General features: G+C 57.2%; 3 protein-coding genes and 5 non-coding genes across 9 annotated transcripts; all 8 read right to left on the reverse strand.

Annotated features, from left to right (window-relative positions):
• Positions 1 to 405: 405 nt before the first annotated feature.
• Rps11 (ribosomal protein S11) lies at positions 406 to 2,058 on the reverse strand. The gene is made up of 5 exons (XM_051174334.1): positions 1,984 to 2,058; positions 1,498 to 1,629; positions 1,233 to 1,308; positions 884 to 1,013; positions 406 to 577 (listed from the first exon to the last, which is right to left on the reverse strand). Exons 1-5 carry the CDS (start codon positions 1,996 to 1,998, stop codon positions 454 to 456), a joined length of 477 nt encoding a protein of 158 aa, XP_051030291.1. The 5' UTR covers positions 1,999 to 2,058; the 3' UTR covers positions 406 to 453.
• On the reverse strand, positions 1,098 to 1,187 carry LOC127214040 (small nucleolar RNA SNORD35). Its single transcript, XR_007833762.1, has one exon. It is a non-coding gene; the product is annotated as a small nucleolar RNA SNORD35 (small nucleolar RNA).
• Positions 2,059 to 3,834: 1,776 nt separating the features above from the next.
• Positions 3,835 to 6,671, reverse strand: Rpl13a (ribosomal protein L13a). Its single transcript, XM_051174280.1, has 8 exons — positions 6,541 to 6,671; positions 5,408 to 5,480; positions 5,098 to 5,163; positions 4,903 to 5,004; positions 4,625 to 4,710; positions 4,396 to 4,455; positions 4,028 to 4,150; positions 3,835 to 3,944 (listed from the first exon to the last, which is right to left on the reverse strand). The coding sequence occupies exons 1-8, from the start codon at positions 6,553 to 6,555 to the stop codon at positions 3,858 to 3,860; spliced, it is 612 nt and encodes a 203-aa protein (XP_051030237.1). The 5' UTR covers positions 6,556 to 6,671; the 3' UTR covers positions 3,835 to 3,857.
• On the reverse strand, positions 4,261 to 4,348 carry LOC127214038 (small nucleolar RNA SNORD35). The gene has a single exon (XR_007833760.1). It is a non-coding gene; the product is annotated as a small nucleolar RNA SNORD35 (small nucleolar RNA).
• On the reverse strand, positions 4,522 to 4,589 carry LOC127214037 (small nucleolar RNA SNORD34). The gene has a single exon (XR_007833759.1). It is a non-coding gene; the product is annotated as a small nucleolar RNA SNORD34 (small nucleolar RNA).
• Positions 4,777 to 4,861, reverse strand: LOC127214035 (small nucleolar RNA Z195/SNORD33/SNORD32 family). The gene has a single exon (XR_007833757.1). It is a non-coding gene; the product is annotated as a small nucleolar RNA Z195/SNORD33/SNORD32 family (small nucleolar RNA).
• LOC127214036 (small nucleolar RNA Z195/SNORD33/SNORD32 family) lies at positions 5,296 to 5,378 on the reverse strand. The gene has a single exon (XR_007833758.1). It is a non-coding gene; the product is annotated as a small nucleolar RNA Z195/SNORD33/SNORD32 family (small nucleolar RNA).
• An 865-nt stretch (positions 6,672 to 7,536) lies between the features above and the next one.
• Flt3lg (fms related receptor tyrosine kinase 3 ligand) lies at positions 7,537 to 15,685 on the reverse strand. 2 transcript variants are annotated; one of them, XM_051174320.1, is made up of 9 exons: positions 15,543 to 15,685; positions 15,180 to 15,246; positions 14,794 to 14,907; positions 13,227 to 13,280; positions 12,508 to 12,651; positions 12,019 to 12,163; positions 9,859 to 10,037; positions 9,689 to 9,757; positions 7,537 to 7,755 (listed from the first exon to the last, which is right to left on the reverse strand). In XM_051174320.1, exons 2-8 carry the CDS (start codon positions 15,210 to 15,212, stop codon positions 9,734 to 9,736), a joined length of 693 nt encoding a protein of 230 aa, XP_051030277.1. In that variant the 5' UTR covers positions 15,213 to 15,246; positions 15,543 to 15,685; the 3' UTR covers positions 7,537 to 7,755; positions 9,689 to 9,733. The 2 variants fall into 2 exon arrangements, with proteins under 2 accessions (XP_051030277.1, XP_051030278.1); XM_051174321.1 differs by lacking the exon at positions 15,543 to 15,685 and having other exon boundaries at positions 15,180 to 15,281.

Genomic DNA, 15,685 nt, shown 5'->3' on the forward strand with positions numbered 1-15,685 from the left:
CCCTGTCCCTGCCCTGGGCACAAGGCCTCTCAAGTGGAAGCTCTGCGGAAGTAGGTATTTGAGCAGACCGATACTAAGGTGGAGAGCTTGCCCTCCCCTGGTGTCTTACCTTGTTCACTCTTTAGCTGCAGGAATGCCAGAGGCCCAATGGGAAAGGCCAGGCTACCCTGAGGCACAGAGGCCCACCCTCACTTAACTTCCTCCCAAGAGACTGGGGGTTGGAGGCCAGGGGCCTGCAACAGCAGCTAACTGTCTACCTGGATGCCAAAGTCTATCAAGGCACAAAAAAACAACAGAAAACAGCTGAAGGAAAGACAGCAGGGCACCCCCAGGTCGGAGAACCCCAAGGGAGAGCCCTGCCAACCCCCACTCTGGTCCAGGACACAGAAGACTCCAAGCCATGTCTTAAGCTGGAAAATAACTTTATTTGTTCCAGGGAGTCAGCCAGAGTCCTCAGAACTTCTGAAACTGCTTCTTTGTGCCAGCAGCCTTAGTGACCTTGAGCACGTTGAAGCGCACGGTCTTGCTCAGGGGCCGGCACTCTCCCACGGTGACAATGTCCCCGATCTGCACATCCCTGTGGAGTTAGGCAAGTGGGGGTCTTTAGAGGGGCCTTCTTCACAGCCCTTCTCCCCAGGGACAGGCTAAGGGTGCCCACCTCGGCTCCCCCCCACATTTGCCAAGAGTAACAAACTGTCCCTTCTCCCTGATGTTTGGCACCGGCTTCCCTGACTGCCCACCCCCAGCCGTCATCACGCTCTAGAACCAGCGTTCACTCTGCTCTGCCCACAGGACACCCCACTGTCTCCCAAAGCCACCCTGTCCAAATGGGCCCCCCCCAGCAGCCCGACTGGCCCAGGCTGTGGGAGAGAACTGTACTCACCTGAAACAGGGCGACAGGTGCACGGACATGTTCTTGTGGCGCTTCTCAAAGCGGTTGTACTTGCGGATGTAATGGAGGTAGTCCCGACGGATGACGATGGTCCTCTGCATCTTCATCTTGGTTACGACGCCTGGGGGGAGTGGGGAGGAAGGCGTCAGCAGGCCACAGTAATTCAGATGCAGCCGCTGAGTGGGGCCCCACCAAACAACGCCCGTTTGTGGCACCAGCCTTGCTTCCCATCGGCGTCTCAGCAGTGGCCCTTGGGGATGTCTGAAGACCATCGAGAAAATGGACATCATCTGCCAGTGGTCCCGATTCAGGGACCTGGAGGCGCTTTGCCCTCACTCACCGGACAGGATGCGACCTCGGATGGAGACGTTACCGGTGAAGGGACATTTCTTGTCTATGTAGGTGCCCTCGATGGCCTGAAAGGATGAGGAAGTACCGTTTGGACTACGGGTTCATAAACTCAACCAAGAATGTAGCCCCAGGGACCCAAACTACAGTTCCCAGGAGCCCCAGAGGCAGCAGCTCCAAAAAGGGCGGGGTGGCGATGCTCCCCCCAGGCCGGGGCCACATGAGACCCATGTGTTGGGGTCCTGTCCTGCACCTACCTCCTTGGGCGTCTTGAAGCCGAGACCGATGTTCTTGTAGTACCGGGGGAGTTTCTCCTTGCCGGTTTCTCCCAGCAGAACACGCTTCTTGTTTTGAAAGATGGTGGGCTGCTTTTGGTAAGCACGTTCTGTCTGTAGGGATTATTAACAGCGTGCTGAGACCACCGCTGCAGCAGGCGCCCGTCTACACCAGTCACCCCGCACTCGCTTTAGCTCACGCCCTGGGATCCGACACGTCCCGCCGCCCAGAGCCCCGGCTGAGCTGGGACGGCGTTGGGGCACGCTGGTCTTCCAAAGCACACACCCCGGGCTGGGCCGGGGCCAGCCCTGCCTCCCGGGCGCTCCAGGCGGAGGCAGGAGGGCAGGGCTCGGAGGGCCCGGGCCCCTCCGGACGCCCTGGCTCCGGCTAAGCGCCACGGCACCGGGGAGCAGGGCCCCAGAGCAGCGCGGGCCCGCACTGGGCGCCAGCCCACAGCCCGGACGAACCTGAATGTCCGCCATCTTCCCGGCCGCCGGAGGGAAAGGGAGGCGCGCCCGCTCCGGCGTCCCTTATTCTCTGCGCGCTGGAGCGGAAGTGGCGTAAGGAGCAGCCCTGGACGGGTTTAGGAGGCACTTCCGGTACCGAGCACGCGACCTGGCGACCGTCCGTACGCCGCCATGATGGTGGAGGACTATGGGGGCGGGAGGCGGAGCCTGCCATCTCGCGAGACCTCAAGCGGCCATCGCCCGGGCTGTTACTCCAGGCTGGGGCGTGGCGTCCTGTAGTGTCGCGAGAGTCGAGGGGGCGGGGCGTCCCTGCCGGCGTGCGGTCACGTGGGCCCGGGGCCCCGCGGGCTGGTTCTGGGCGTCCTGGCGCGAGGCGGCGGAGGCCATCTTTCCTGCGGGCGTCGTAGGAGAGGGCGGGCGCGTGCGACCGGAGTGTGGCTTTTCTGAACCGCCAGCGTGACATCGGGCGTGTTCGCTCAGGGCCTGAGTCACAGGCTGGCCCGAGAGGACGGCCCGCTGCGGTGGGCGCCCCACACCGGCCAGTGGAGCCAGAAGAGCTTGCACAGCCGAAGCTTCATGCCTGCCGTCGCGGCGAATGGCGTCGGCGCTTAATCCCAGCACCAGCACTCGGCCGGTTCGGGCCAGCAGTGAAACGGCCTTCACAAATCTGACTTTGAAGGAAACATTGCAGTGGTCTCTCCCCATCGAGGGGGGGGACAAAGAGGAAGGGTCAGAGACGTCTGTGTTCATGGTAGCACGCACCCCACAAACTCCTATGAAGCGGGAGGACTTCTGATTTGAGCGGACAGACCGATCCAATTCCAAACGTCACACTTCACTTGTGACCCGTGGGTGTGACAGGACGTCTACCAGCTTTAGCCCAGGCTGGCCAACTCATCCACTCCAAAATGACAAGGGTACATTAGCACATGGCTTTTCCAGAAAGGTTTGTGTCAACACATCTGCTGTCCCGGAACTCGCTTCCTGCACAAGGCTGAATCAAGAGATTCAGTATTTTTTCTTTCCAAGAAAGGGTCTCTGTGTAGACATGGCTGTCTAGAAAATCACTCTGTAGGCCAAGCTGACCTCAAACCCAGAGGTCCTACTGCTACTACTTTTAAAATTACTGTAATTAGAGAGTTGTGCCACCATTCCCCAGCACATAGCTTTTCTCTCAGAGGGAATAGAAATTATAGTTGAGGGTGAGTCACTCAGAAACCCACCCATCCATAGGTGCACTATGACAATTCATTAATCCCAGCTCTAAAGGCAGCAGCAGTCAGGCCTCAATCTCACGTTAAAAATCTTCACAGGTGGTTAAGCACTAGACTCAGACTGGTCTACAGAGTGTGTATGTATAGACCGTTCTTGCCAGGTTCACTGCCTGATCCAAACTCACCCTTTCTAAGCCTACTATCCAAGTCTTAAAAAGCCCCTGTAATTCTCAGGCCTGGATCCCCCATCCTGCCTCTGACAGAGGGTGGGGCCTGAAGCACAGCCCACTGAGAGGCCAATCTTTGATGCCCCTCTGCCCCTGCCTACACAGCAGACACAGCAAAGACACCAAGTTCAAGTCAAATAATTTATTAATAGTACCCTGCAGCAAGAAAGCGAAGCTGCTTTCTGGTTAAGTGTTGAAGGGGCCAAGGCAGTACACTTCCCAGTGTTTACTTCTAAATCCCAGCCCAGGTATGGCAGCCATTCTCAGAGCTACGGAATATGGCGCTGGGTCAGACAGTTATCTTTAGTAAAGCTCATCAGGCAGGTGATGGGCTCTCAGCTTTGTAAGCCCCCTCCTACAGTCCCCCAACTCCCCTGGTCGGCGGTGGAGGAAGGCAGGCCAGGCAGGCATTAGCACAAAGTCTTTATTGGGCTCACACCAGGAGTCCATTGGTCTTGAGGACCTCTGTGAACTTGCTGATCTTCGACTCCACATTCTTTTCTGCCTGTTTCCGAAGCCTCTGTGGGGTGAAGAAACAGGGTAGTGAGTGGCTGCTTCTCCCAGGATTACCCCCACACGCCAGGGTGCAGGTCCTGTCCTCACCAAGAGCTGCTTCTTCTTCCGATAGTGGATCTTGGCCTTTTCCTTCCTTTTCTCCTCCAGTGTGGCCGTTACTGCCTGGTATTTCCACCCGACCTCATGAGCCAGACGCCCCAGGTAGGCAAACTGCAGGGGCACAAGGCTGTAAGGACATGGAAGGTGCCCCAGCAGCACAAGGGTGAGCTAAAGGACCCTAGAGATTCTAGTAAAGGACAAATCCCCCTACGCCGGAGCCCCTCCTGGCATCAGTTAAGCCTGTGGCATTATCGACACTGCCAATCAGTGGCATCCGCAGACCATCGTGAGATAAAACCATCATCTGCCAGTCTTGAGGTGCCACCGAGACGAGACCACTCTGCAACTGAGCTTACCTTTCTGGTAGGCTTCAGCCGTACAACCTTGAGGGCGGCGGGGACCACCATCCGTTTTTTCTGTTAGAGAAGGAGAAGGGCTCAGAGAACTTTTGTGAGCAACACCTGGGAAGGAGGCTGGCGGGGCGGCGTCTCAGCCAGTGTCGTTTTCATGAGGTTCAAACAATGTAGGTAATAGCACATCACAGACGCTGGACACAGGCTGTGGAGGCTAGGCTGTGCGGCTCACCTTGTCATAGGGTGGAGGGATCCCATCCAACACCTTGAGGCGCTCCAGGGCAGCCTGGCCTCGCTTGGTCTTGTGGGGCAGCATGCCTGTGGGATAGGCAGGCGCCTTCAGATGGGCTGAAAAACCCTCTTAGCCCAGAGCAGGGAGACCAGCTAGCCTCAGATGGTAGTGCATGTAGAGTTGTCTCATAGTCGGGAAACTCGAACATGAGTGGGAGATATCCTCATCACAGGCTGCCAGATCCCCCATTCTCCATGTTACCCACAGCCCCAGCTCACCTCGCACAGTGCGCCAGAAAATGCGGCTTGGGGCTCGGAAGTGGTAGGGTCCTCGAGAAGGGTTGGTGTTCATCCGTTTTCGGAGAAACGCCAGGTACTTCACTGTCAGAAGGAAAATTGAGGCCTCAGTCCCATAAACAGGCCCTTACACCCAAGTCAGCACCACTCCCAGACGATGCCCAGGCCCTCACTCACACTTGTTCCTGTAGAAATTTCCAGAAATGTTGATGCCTTCACAGCGGACAACGACTACCTTCCGGCCTAGAGAGAACATGGGTTGTGTAGACAGTCAGGAAAGTCACCCAAGATCCAGCAAAACCACAGCCCGGATGGAAAGCCAATCTCCTGCTCCAAAATCAAACGAGCCAGGGGTCCGGGACAAGGCGGGACTGGCGAGTCTCAGAGCGGTGCATGGGTTGATCTCATTGTCGTGAGACTCAAACGAAAGATGGTGATTGTTGCTCATCACTGACTCGCAGGCAAACAAATTCTGAATGAAACTTACCCAGTAGTACCTGCTTTGCCACAATGGCCGCCAGGCGGCCCAGAAGATGGCCTCGGCCATCCAACACTAGAACCTGTGGGAGACAAAAAGGCTTAGGAAGCAGTCAGGCTGTCCCTGCCTACTTACCAACCCCTCACTCCAGTGCCTTTTCCCACGGGATGCCAAATTAACCAGACAGTGCCCAAAGGGGCGCAACAAACCCCTCTGAAAGCCTAAGGCTGCTCCAGCATACATAATCAAGACTGCAAGCTCCTGCGATCTTAAACGAGCCTCACCAAAAGCCTCAAGCGGCTGTTTAGCGGGAATCTGCTGGCTCTTGTGCAAACACCCTGTGCCATAATAAACTCTATCCTAGGACTTTGTTTTGGGTTAGGTTTAGGCCACAGTGGCTTTCACAGCCTCAACAGGACCATCTTATAACCCTATCAACTCGGCGTAAGCTGTCCTGTCTGTAACTCTGGCAAGCGGTGGGCAGTCTTCGCCTCTCACGGCCGGCATGTGCTTGTAACCCAGCCCAAACCAGGAGATCCCCACACAGGAATATCCCTGGGATCCTCCGAGCACGTAAACTAAACACGCTCCAGACAGCATCATTCTACAGCCTTTCGCATTAGTGGCTTGCCTCTAAGACATCTTAACAGGGGAGGTGAAATCCGGTTCCTGACCAGCCGCAACCCCACGCTACTTCAGCGTACGTCTGCTTTCCACGTGCCTCGCGTTCACTCAGCACACGTGGGCCGCGGCAGCAGCCGGCACGCTGCTCTCAGCAGCTGCGGGGAAGCCGGCACCGTAGCCGGGCGCCTCCATCCCTGCCGTCCCCCCTCGCCCAGGGCCACGAGCTCCCCGCACCCCAACTGCCTGCCGCGAAGCCCGAGCCCTCAGCGGGCGCTGGGAAGCCAAGCCCCAGGCCCGCGCGGCCCCGGGCAGGCGTAGCGCCCTCGTCGCCCCGTACCTAGAGACATCCGCGGCTCGCTACGCCCACGTTACACTGCCCTGGCGCCAAAGCGTTCCTCCTCCGCTTAACCGCCGTCCTTAAGTCCCACTGCTCGCGCGGCGCGGCGCGGGCGCCCCCACTGCGCTCCCGCCTGGCGCCCACCCGACCCCCACACCGCCCGGCGCGCGCAGAGCCCGACCTGTCCCTCCGCCATCTTCGGCAGCCGCCCGGGAAAGGAGGAGGTCTTGGCGCAGGGTTTCTTATCCCTTGCTGCAGGGGCGGAGGAAGTGACGCGGCCCGGGCCGAGCCCAAGGCTTGCTGTCTTGTCATTGGTCGGGGCGCTGGGCCCGCGTGCGCCGGGGGGGTGGGCCACCTTTGGCTTGTCCAATCAGGGTAGCGCGTGAGTGGGACCTCGGCGGCCATGGCTGTGCGGGGCGGGCCGAGGCCGTCCAGCCCCGGCGGCCATGCTTGGAGGGAGTGCCGGTGCGCGCTCGCCTGCGCCGCGGGGAGCGCCATTCCTCCGCCCCCAGCGCACGCTTGCAGAACACGTGGTGGCCATCAGGGGGCGCGCCGGAGCCCTGGCCGGCGCGCAGCGGTTCGCGTTCCCTCCGCTCTAGCGCCTGGTGTGCGCCACAGCTGCTGGCCGCCCCTGGTCCAGAGCTGCGGGGCACAATGCAGCTGGGGGTCGTTTTCCTAGACGAAGCGATGGGCGAGGGGAGCGCCTGCAGGTCCCTGAGCCTCCCAGCCCGGCTTCTGTTGCCAAGTCCTGTGTGTGTGCCGCGGATGTTATCTTAGACGCCCTCCCTGACGTGTCCCCCCAAAGACGGGCAGTCTCACTGACAGTGCTCTCTAGAACCCCCAAACATCCCAGCCGGAGCCGATTCCTCCTGGAGGCCCAGCACTGTTTCCCTGCCGCTTGGCTGCCATGAGCCTGAATCGGGCTGCTTCTGCCGCACGCCGGCTTCCACTAAAGAGCATTTCCCACCCAGTGCTGACCCTGGGCCATTGGTGGCCTCAGAAGACAAGCAGAACCTGCTGTCGGCGTGGTTTTGGCCTTTGACATAGGGTTTCTGCTTGAGATCCTGCCTCAGCTTCTGGGGACCTGGGATGACATCCCCAAACACCGCAAAGCCAAGACCCTGAAACCTGAAACAGCCCCCCCCCACTCCCCGTGCCATCACAGATAGGTCCGGAAGAGCTGGTAAAAACATTTATACACTTATATACAAATCCATGGGAGCAGGGACTCTGTAGAGTTGGGTGGGCGGGGCGGGGCTCTGACGTCCGCTCCATCCTGGGGGGACGGCTGGAGGGGCAGCGAGGTCCAAGAGGGGCCAGCCTCCTCCCAGTTTTCCGTGTGTCCAGGTTGTGCAACGTCTGTCAGGTGACTCCTGCTTGGCCTCGGTGCCCTCCTCTGCAAAACGGCACTATCAGTGGTCTGTCTGAGGGCTGCAGCTCTCAGTCTGCCCTCTACCTTTGAGCCCGGCACCCAGCACCTGTCAGGCAGGCCCTCCACCACTGAGGTACACCCTCCCACCTCTCCCCGCCCCTCCCTACACCCACCCCTCCCCCTTTTAAGTTAGCCTCGAATTTCTGTGTTTAGTAGATAACCCTGAATCCTGACTCTTCTGCCTCCTCTCCAGGGTGTAGGAACTAGGGGCTTGCACCACAAAATCTGCTCCTAGTTTTTTTTGTTTCTGGTTTTTTCCAAAAGGAGTCTTACAGCCAGGCGTGATGACACACACCTTTAATCCTACGGCTGAGGAGGCAGAGGCGGATGGAACTTTGAGTTCCAAGCCAGCATGGTCTACACAGCAGTTCAAATTCAGATGGGGCTACAATGTGACCCTGTCTCAAAACAAACAAACAAAACAAACCATGGCCCTCAAGCTGGTTTAAAGGATAAAGGGCCTCTGCCACCAGGGCTGAGGGCCTGAGTCCCATCCCTGGGATCCACCTGGTTGAAGGAGAGAGCCAGCTCCTGCAAGCAGACCCCTGATTTGTACACAGGCACCATGGTACACTTATGCAACCCCATGTGTAATTAGTTTTTAATTTTTATTTGTTTGGGGAGGGTTGACTAATTTTTTAAAAGGAGGAACTACACACCTGTGATCCCAGCGCTCCATGCGTAGAGGCAGGAGAATGGATTACCCAGGAGTTCCAGGCCATGTGAGCCACAGAGACACCATTTCAAAGGATAATAAACAAACAGAAATGGGATTATAGACACGTACCCCTATGTCTGTTAGATAAACGGTGTGCCTTTGAGAAACATGCCCAGAAAATGGGGAACCACAAAATCTAAAAACTGTTGCAGCCTGTTTTAGCTAAGCCCGCGTGCGACAGGGGTCTGTTTTGGCAGTGTGGGATCCCGTGCAGTGTGGTGTGGACAGGGCCCAGCCACGCGCTCCAGCTCTGTCTCAGCGCCTCACTGTTATTTTGAGAAAGGGCTCATTAAGTTGCCCGGGCTGGCCTTGGCATTTGATCCCTCTGCCTCGGCCTCTTGAGTACTAAGATTCCAGGCATGCAGCTCCGTACCCAGCAGCCATTTCATTTTAAGGAGCTGGGCTGACGGGAGCAACCACAAGGGCCTACGATGTTCTTGTCTCTTTCTAAGTCAGTGTTCTCCGGCTTCAGCATCCGCTTCAGAAGGCTGGGACTGCAGATGCTCACCACATGCAGGACAGCGTGTCCTCTGGGCAGGGGATGTAGCTCAGGACACAGGGTTTGCCTAGCTCGTTCCCAACTCTAGCGCCCAGAAAACAAAGGAAAGGAACGGCCTCGTATGTAACACGCCTATAGGCCCAGCTGTATGGAAAGCTGGGACAGGAAGACTCATCGAGGCGCTCAGAGTCAGTTTGGGCAACATACTGAGCCTTTGCAAAAAAAAAAAAAAAAAAAGTGTCACTGGACTGAGTGTGTGTGTGTTTGTTTGAGACAGGAGACAAGGGTGCACTGTGTTAGCTCACAAAGGCCTCGAACTCACTGTGTAGCCCAGGCTGGCCAGACCTTTCAGCAGTCTTCCTGCTCTGGCCTCTCAAGTGCTGGACTACAGGTGGAACCTCCACGTTATGAGTGTAAGACACACAACCAGTCCTAAAATACGGTTCCTGTGGGGACCAGCCTTCTCTACTCCTCCTTCCTCCTGTTGACCCTCCCCACGCAGCCCCCCATGACCCCCCCAGCTTGGTCACACTGGAAGCTTATCAGGGCTGCTATTTCCCGTGACACACACCACTTCCCTGAACTGCGTCCCTCCTGTGAGACGCCCCGACCCCGTCTTGGACTGACTCTCTACCCCTGAGCCTGGCCATTCCATGCTCCGGGATAAGTGGAAGACTCACCTAGATAAGACCCTGGCTGGGTCAACGCTGCCCAAGTGTCACATCCTAGGGGTGGGAGGTGAGGGGCACCTGAGGCCCCCACAAGGTCAGCCTCAGTGCACCTGCAAGGCCCTCTGCCACCCTCACCCCATGCCACCCACTCCATCCACGTGCCCTGGACTGTCGCTCACCCCGGGTCGGAGCACAGCCCTCCTCCTCGCTCTCTGCCAGCGAAGGCCCCAGGCAGCTGCCAGAGCCACAAGCGTGAGAGGCAGCAGCAGGAGCAGGAGCAGCCGGCTGGGCCGAGACTCTGGAAGGTCTGAGGCTTCTAGGGCTCCAGGACTCCGTGGGGGCAGCAGGGTAGAGGGGTCTGGGGAGAGAGCAGAGCCAGGGCAAACCCTGAAATTCCTGGAGGACCATCATGGAGGGCAAACAACTAAAACCTGGGGCGGGGTGGGGTAAAACAGGCCTGGCAGCATATGCTTTTAATCCAGCATTCTAGAGACAGACAAAGAGAGAAAAATGTTACCCGGAAACCCACGGCTGGCTCACCCCGTTTCCCTTCCTAGAGGACAGGACTGCCCTAGACAAACAGACCGGAAGTTCTGTCTTCTCAATACTAGGTGAACAGGGGTCATAAAAAGGCATGGCCCACCTCTCCCCAAGCAGCCATGGCAGAAGGAGATGGTTTCTTTAGTAGTGAGATGGTTTCTTTAGTAGTGTAGCCATTGGTAAGGTGCCCTGTAAATAACTTTTCTATCTCATTGGCTTACAGAAAAGCAGTAGTCGGAAAGGACTGGCGGATCAGTCATGAGACACATTATTACATATGATTATGTGATAAAAACATGAGAAAAGAAAGGGAATGAAGCCAGATGTGGTTTCACGCCTGTAAGCCCAGAAATCAAGGCAGGTAGGAGGATTTCTTTAAGTTCAAGGCCAGACGAGCCAACATAGTATGAAAATGTCATGAGACAAAAAAAAAAAAAAAAGAAAGAAAAAGAAAAAAGAAAATGTCATGAGACGTTATTTGTTGTGAAATGGAATATTTGTTTAGAGCCTGGTGGTGGCAGCACATGCCTTTAGTCCCAGCACTTGGGAGGCAGAGGCAGGTGGATCTCTGAGTTCAAGAGCAGCCTGGTCTACAGACTGAGTTCCAGCACAGGCTACACAGACAAACCCTGTCTGGAAGAAAAAAACAAAAGGAGATGTTTGTTTAATTGTGTTACATTTATTTGCATTGCAGAATAATTGTTTAACTATGTAAAGCTGTGTTACTTTTGTTGATGCTGCATTTATTTAACCATGTGAAGGTGTGTTACATTTGTTTCTGCTGCCTTTGCTAACAATGTAAAGGTGTATTACATTTGTTTATGCTGCATTTGTTTAATTATGTAAAGATGTGTTGCTGTTTCACCTTGCCTGATTGGTCTAATAAAAAGCTGAACAGCCAATAGCTGGGCAGAGGAGGGATAGGCGGGGCTGGTGGGCAGAGAGAAAAAGGGGAGCCAGCCATCCCAGGGTCAGCCAGTCAGACACAGAGGAAGCAGGACACCAGGACAGACCAGGCGGTACACAGGTGAGGTAAACAAGCCTCAGGGCAGCACACAGATGAATAGAAATGGGTTAATTTAAGTGTGTCTTTATTTGAGAGTCGGTTGCTGACCCGAAGACAAAGCCAGCCACAATTACATATAATTAATGTGAAAAAAGAAAAAGGTATGAAGCCAGATGTGGTGGCTTCACACTTGTAATCCCAGCACTCAGGATAAGCAGGAGGGTTGCTTTGAGTCCAAGGCCAGATCAGCCCACATAAAGAGGCCCTATCTCAAAAAGAAAGAAAAAGAAAACGGTTGGAGAGGTGCATCAGCAGTTAAGCGCACTCACTGTCCTTGTATTGAACCTACTTTCATCTCCCAGCACCTAGGTGCTGGTTCACAAATACTTGTAAACTACTTGTATTTCCAGTTCCAGGGAATCTGATACCCTCTTCCGGCTTCTTACAGCACCAGACACATTCTGTGTAAAACACTAACACCCATAAAAATTAAAATTAAAAAGAAAAAGTAAGGTGGTGGCGCACACCTTTCATCCCAGCACTGGGGAGGCAGAGGCAGGTGAATCTCTGTGAGTTTGAGGCCAGCCTGGTCTACAGAGTGAGTTTCAGGAGCTACACAGGGAAACTCTGTCCCCAAAAACAAAACCAAACAACAAAAAGAAGAAAGGAAAAAGAGAAAAAAGAAAGAAGTTGTCTCAAGTCTAACCCCAGAGAGCGAAAGCGCAGTAGGCAAGGCTGGGGGCTGTGGGCCACAGCAGCACTGGGGGATGCTGGGCTCTGGCGCTGCTGTTACCCGGCTGGCACTGCACCTCCAGGCACCGAGAGAAATTCTGGCAAGCCTTCCCCATACAAGGCTTCAGGGCCAACAGCTGCATGCAGGTGTCCTGCAGGAGGTGGGAGATGTTGGTCTGGACGAAGCGAAGGCATTCTGGGAGAGGCTGGGAGCAGAGAGGGATAGCTTTGCACCATGTCACACCAGTATCTCCACCAACCCAGACCCCAAACCTGCCGAGGACACAGAGCCAGTGGGCCCAGGTCTCAAAGACTCCAGGGTTCCCCAGTTAGGGGAGAGAGCCCCTTAGTAACAGCCTTCCTCACCTACTGAGGCACCGGCCCAGTAACAGGATCCCCAGGTGACCTCAGGGCTTGGAGGTTCCAGCTCGACCACTGTGGTAAACTGTCCAAAAGAACTCCCCCCAAAGAGCCAGCAGAGCTGTGTGTACTAAGGGCCCGGGGAGGACTTGGCTCTCTCTTCATTTTGTTACCAAGTCCCAGTGCTAACCCGGAAGGCACACGAGGTGACGAAATGTATCTCCGTGTTGACAACCTCCAGGAGTTTTTGCATTTCAGACCCTGCCACAACCTTCAGGCGCTCCATCCAGCGCTGGGCCAGGAAGAGGCTCCATAAGGCCTTGCAGTGTTTCTCCTGCAGATCGAGGCCAGCCCAAGTCACAGAGAGGAGGGGCGGGACCAGAGGACTGGCAGGGGATGGGCGGAGCCTCAAGGGTGATGGCTGCAAGGGATGGGTGGGCCCAGATGACTGAGAGAAGGCGAGGTTAAATGTCTCCAGGGGATGGGCCTGGCCAGATGCCTAAGGTAGGTTGGGCGGGGCCAGGGCCCTGAAGGAGGTGGGGGCCTTCTAGAGACCAGAATGATGAGAAACGGTGGGCCTGCTACTTGTGTGAGGCGGGGCAGGACAAACCCTGAGGTGGGACCTGGCCAGATACCAAGGGAGAGACTACGGCTCTAAAGCCCCTGCTGGAAGGGTGGGGCCGGGCCTGAGGGGAGGGGCTCACTGCACCTGAGGGAGAAACCACAGTGAGGGTAGTCTTGAGAGCTCCACGGAGGGGGGATGGAGGGCCAGACTTCTGAGAGACTGAGCTAGCAGATCGCCAGGTCTGAGGGGGCAGGAGGTGGCCCACTGGCCTTGTCCCTTAGAGGGTGGCGGATCTTGAGTCTGGTTCCCACCTCCATCCCAGGGCCCTCCCAAATGTGACTCACGTCCTGAAGATTGATGGCCACCGTGACTGGGTAATCTTTAAGCAAGTAGTCAGTCTATGGGAGAAAACAAGCAGGAGACAAATTATAGTCAGAGGAGTCGGAAACAGGTCCCGAGGCAAGGGGACACACACGGAAAGGGAGACAGCATCCACATAGACAAGAGGATACCCAAAAGACAGTAGGGAGGGACAGAGAGAGGGGGGGACAGAGAGAGGGAGGACAGAGAGAGGGGGGGACAGAGAGGGGGGACAGAGAGAGGGGACAGAGAGAGGGGGGACAGAGAGAGGGGACAGAGAGAGGGGGGACAGAGAGGGGGGACAGAGAGAGAGAGGGGACAGAGAGAGGGGACAGAGAGAGGGGGGACAGAGAGAGGGGGGGACAGAGAGAGGGGGGACAGAGAGAGGGACAGAGAGAGGGGGGACAGAGAGGGGGGACAGAGAGAGAGAGGGACAGAGAGAGAGGGACAGAGAGAGAGAGAGAGAGACAGACAGAGAGAGGGGACAGAGAGAGGGGGGGACAGAGAGAGGGACAGAAAGAGCGGGACAGAGAGAGAGGGACAGAGAGAGGGGGACAGGGGGGGACAGAGACAGACAGAGAGGGGGGGACAGAGAGAGGGAGGACAGAGAGAGGGAGGACAGAGAGAGGGGGACAGAGAGAGGGGGACAGAGAGAGGGAGGACAGAGAGAGGGGGACAGAGAGAGGGAGGACAGAGAGAGGGGGACAGAGAGAGGGAGGACAGAGAGAGGGGGACAGAGAGAGGGAGGACAGAGAGAGGGGGGACAGAGAGAGGGGACAGAGAGAGGGGACAGAGAGAGGGGGGACAGAGAGAGGGAGGACAGAGAGAGGGGGGACAGAGAGAGGGGGGACAGAGAGGGGGGGGGACAGAGAGAGGGAGGACAGAGAGAGGGGGACAGAGAGAGGGAGGACAGAGAGAGGGAGGACAGAGAGAGGGGGGACAGAGAGGGGACAGAGAGAGAGAGGGACAGAGAGAGGGACAGAAAGAGCGGGACAGAGAGAGAGGGACAGAGAGAGGGGGACAGAGAGAGGGAGGACAGAGAGAGGGGGGGACAGAGAGAGGGAGGACAGAGAGAGGGGGGACAGAGAGAGGGAGGACAGAGAGAGGGGACAGAGAGAGAGAGAGGGGGACAGAGAGAGGGAGGACAGAGAGAGGGGGGACAGAGAGAGGGAGGACAGAGAGAGGGAGGACAGAGAGAGGGAGGACAGAGAGAGGGGGGACAGAGAGAGGGGGGACAGAGAGAGAGGGACAGAGAGAGGGACAGAAAGAGCGGGACAGAGAGAGGGAGGACAGAGAGAGGGGGACAGGGGGGGACAGAGAGAGACAGACAGAGAGGGGGGACAGAGAGAGAGACAGACAGACAGAGACAGAACAAGGACTCAGTGAGACCCAGAGGAAGAAACCCAGAGAGGCAGAGACAGAGGCAGAGACCCACTCTGGGAGATCCAGGGACAGTGGCAGCAATCCAGAGAGAGAGAGGAACAGACACCCCACCGTGGCAGAAACTGAGACAGGGCAGAGCCGGCCTGGCCTGGGTGGGAGCCGGCTCACCAACTCGCGGATCCTCAAGTGAAAGTTGGAGGAGATGGGGCTGTGGCTGAAGTAGCAGTCAGGTGTCCCCCGCAGGCAAGGACTCAGCAGCAGCAGCAGCAGCAGCAGCGAGGGCTACGGGGAGGCGGGTGACAGCGTGACTTCCACACACACCACACCGGGGCTCCCTGTATCCCGTTTCCTTCCTTCTCCGGGTGCTACCCTCCCTGTCTCTGCCTGTCCTGCACCTTGGCTGGTGAGGCCAACCTGTGTCCATCCATCTCCATCTCACCCTGCACCACGCTCGCTCTCTCTTCTGGCGCTGCCCTGGGTCTGTCCCTCCAGACCCCCACCCCTTGCCCATCTCCCTTCTCCACCCCGCTCCATCACCTCTCAGCTATACGCACGTTTGGGTTCCAGGCTGGCGCCAGCACTGTCATCTCGGCCGGGGACCCCTCATGCCTGTGGCAGGGTCTTGGAAGGGACAGAAGGGCAGGCCTCGAACCCTGCAGCCCCCCCTTCCCTGCTCGCCCCTGTGCCCCGCCGCCCCGCCCTGCCGCCTTTGAAGTGGGTGCGTTTCCGCCTGCTGCTCCCTCAGGCTTCCTGCGTGAGCCCCAGTTACGGTGAAAAGTCACCTCCCCTTCTAAGACCCCCGACAGTCGGTCCCGTCCCCAGAACCCTCCCCAGGCCTGGCACCCTGCTCCCTCGGCCCAGGAGGGGGACCCTGGGACCGCCCCTCGGGGACCTGGAAAGCCATGCACCCCACGCACCAGGCTTGCCCCAGCTGGGTGTGGAACGACCAAGCTGGGTGACAGCCAAAGACCGAAAGTGAAAGGAAGCTTGGGGGAGACAGTGCAAAGGGGTGAGTTCGTGCCCGGGCAGCACGCGCCACCTAGTGGTAACAAGTGGCGCG

The sequence above is a fragment of the Phodopus roborovskii genome, unplaced genomic scaffold (assembly GCF_943737965.1).
Source record: "Phodopus roborovskii unplaced genomic scaffold, PHOROB, whole genome shotgun sequence".
Taxonomy (NCBI): Eukaryota; Metazoa; Chordata; class Mammalia; order Rodentia; family Cricetidae; genus Phodopus; species Phodopus roborovskii.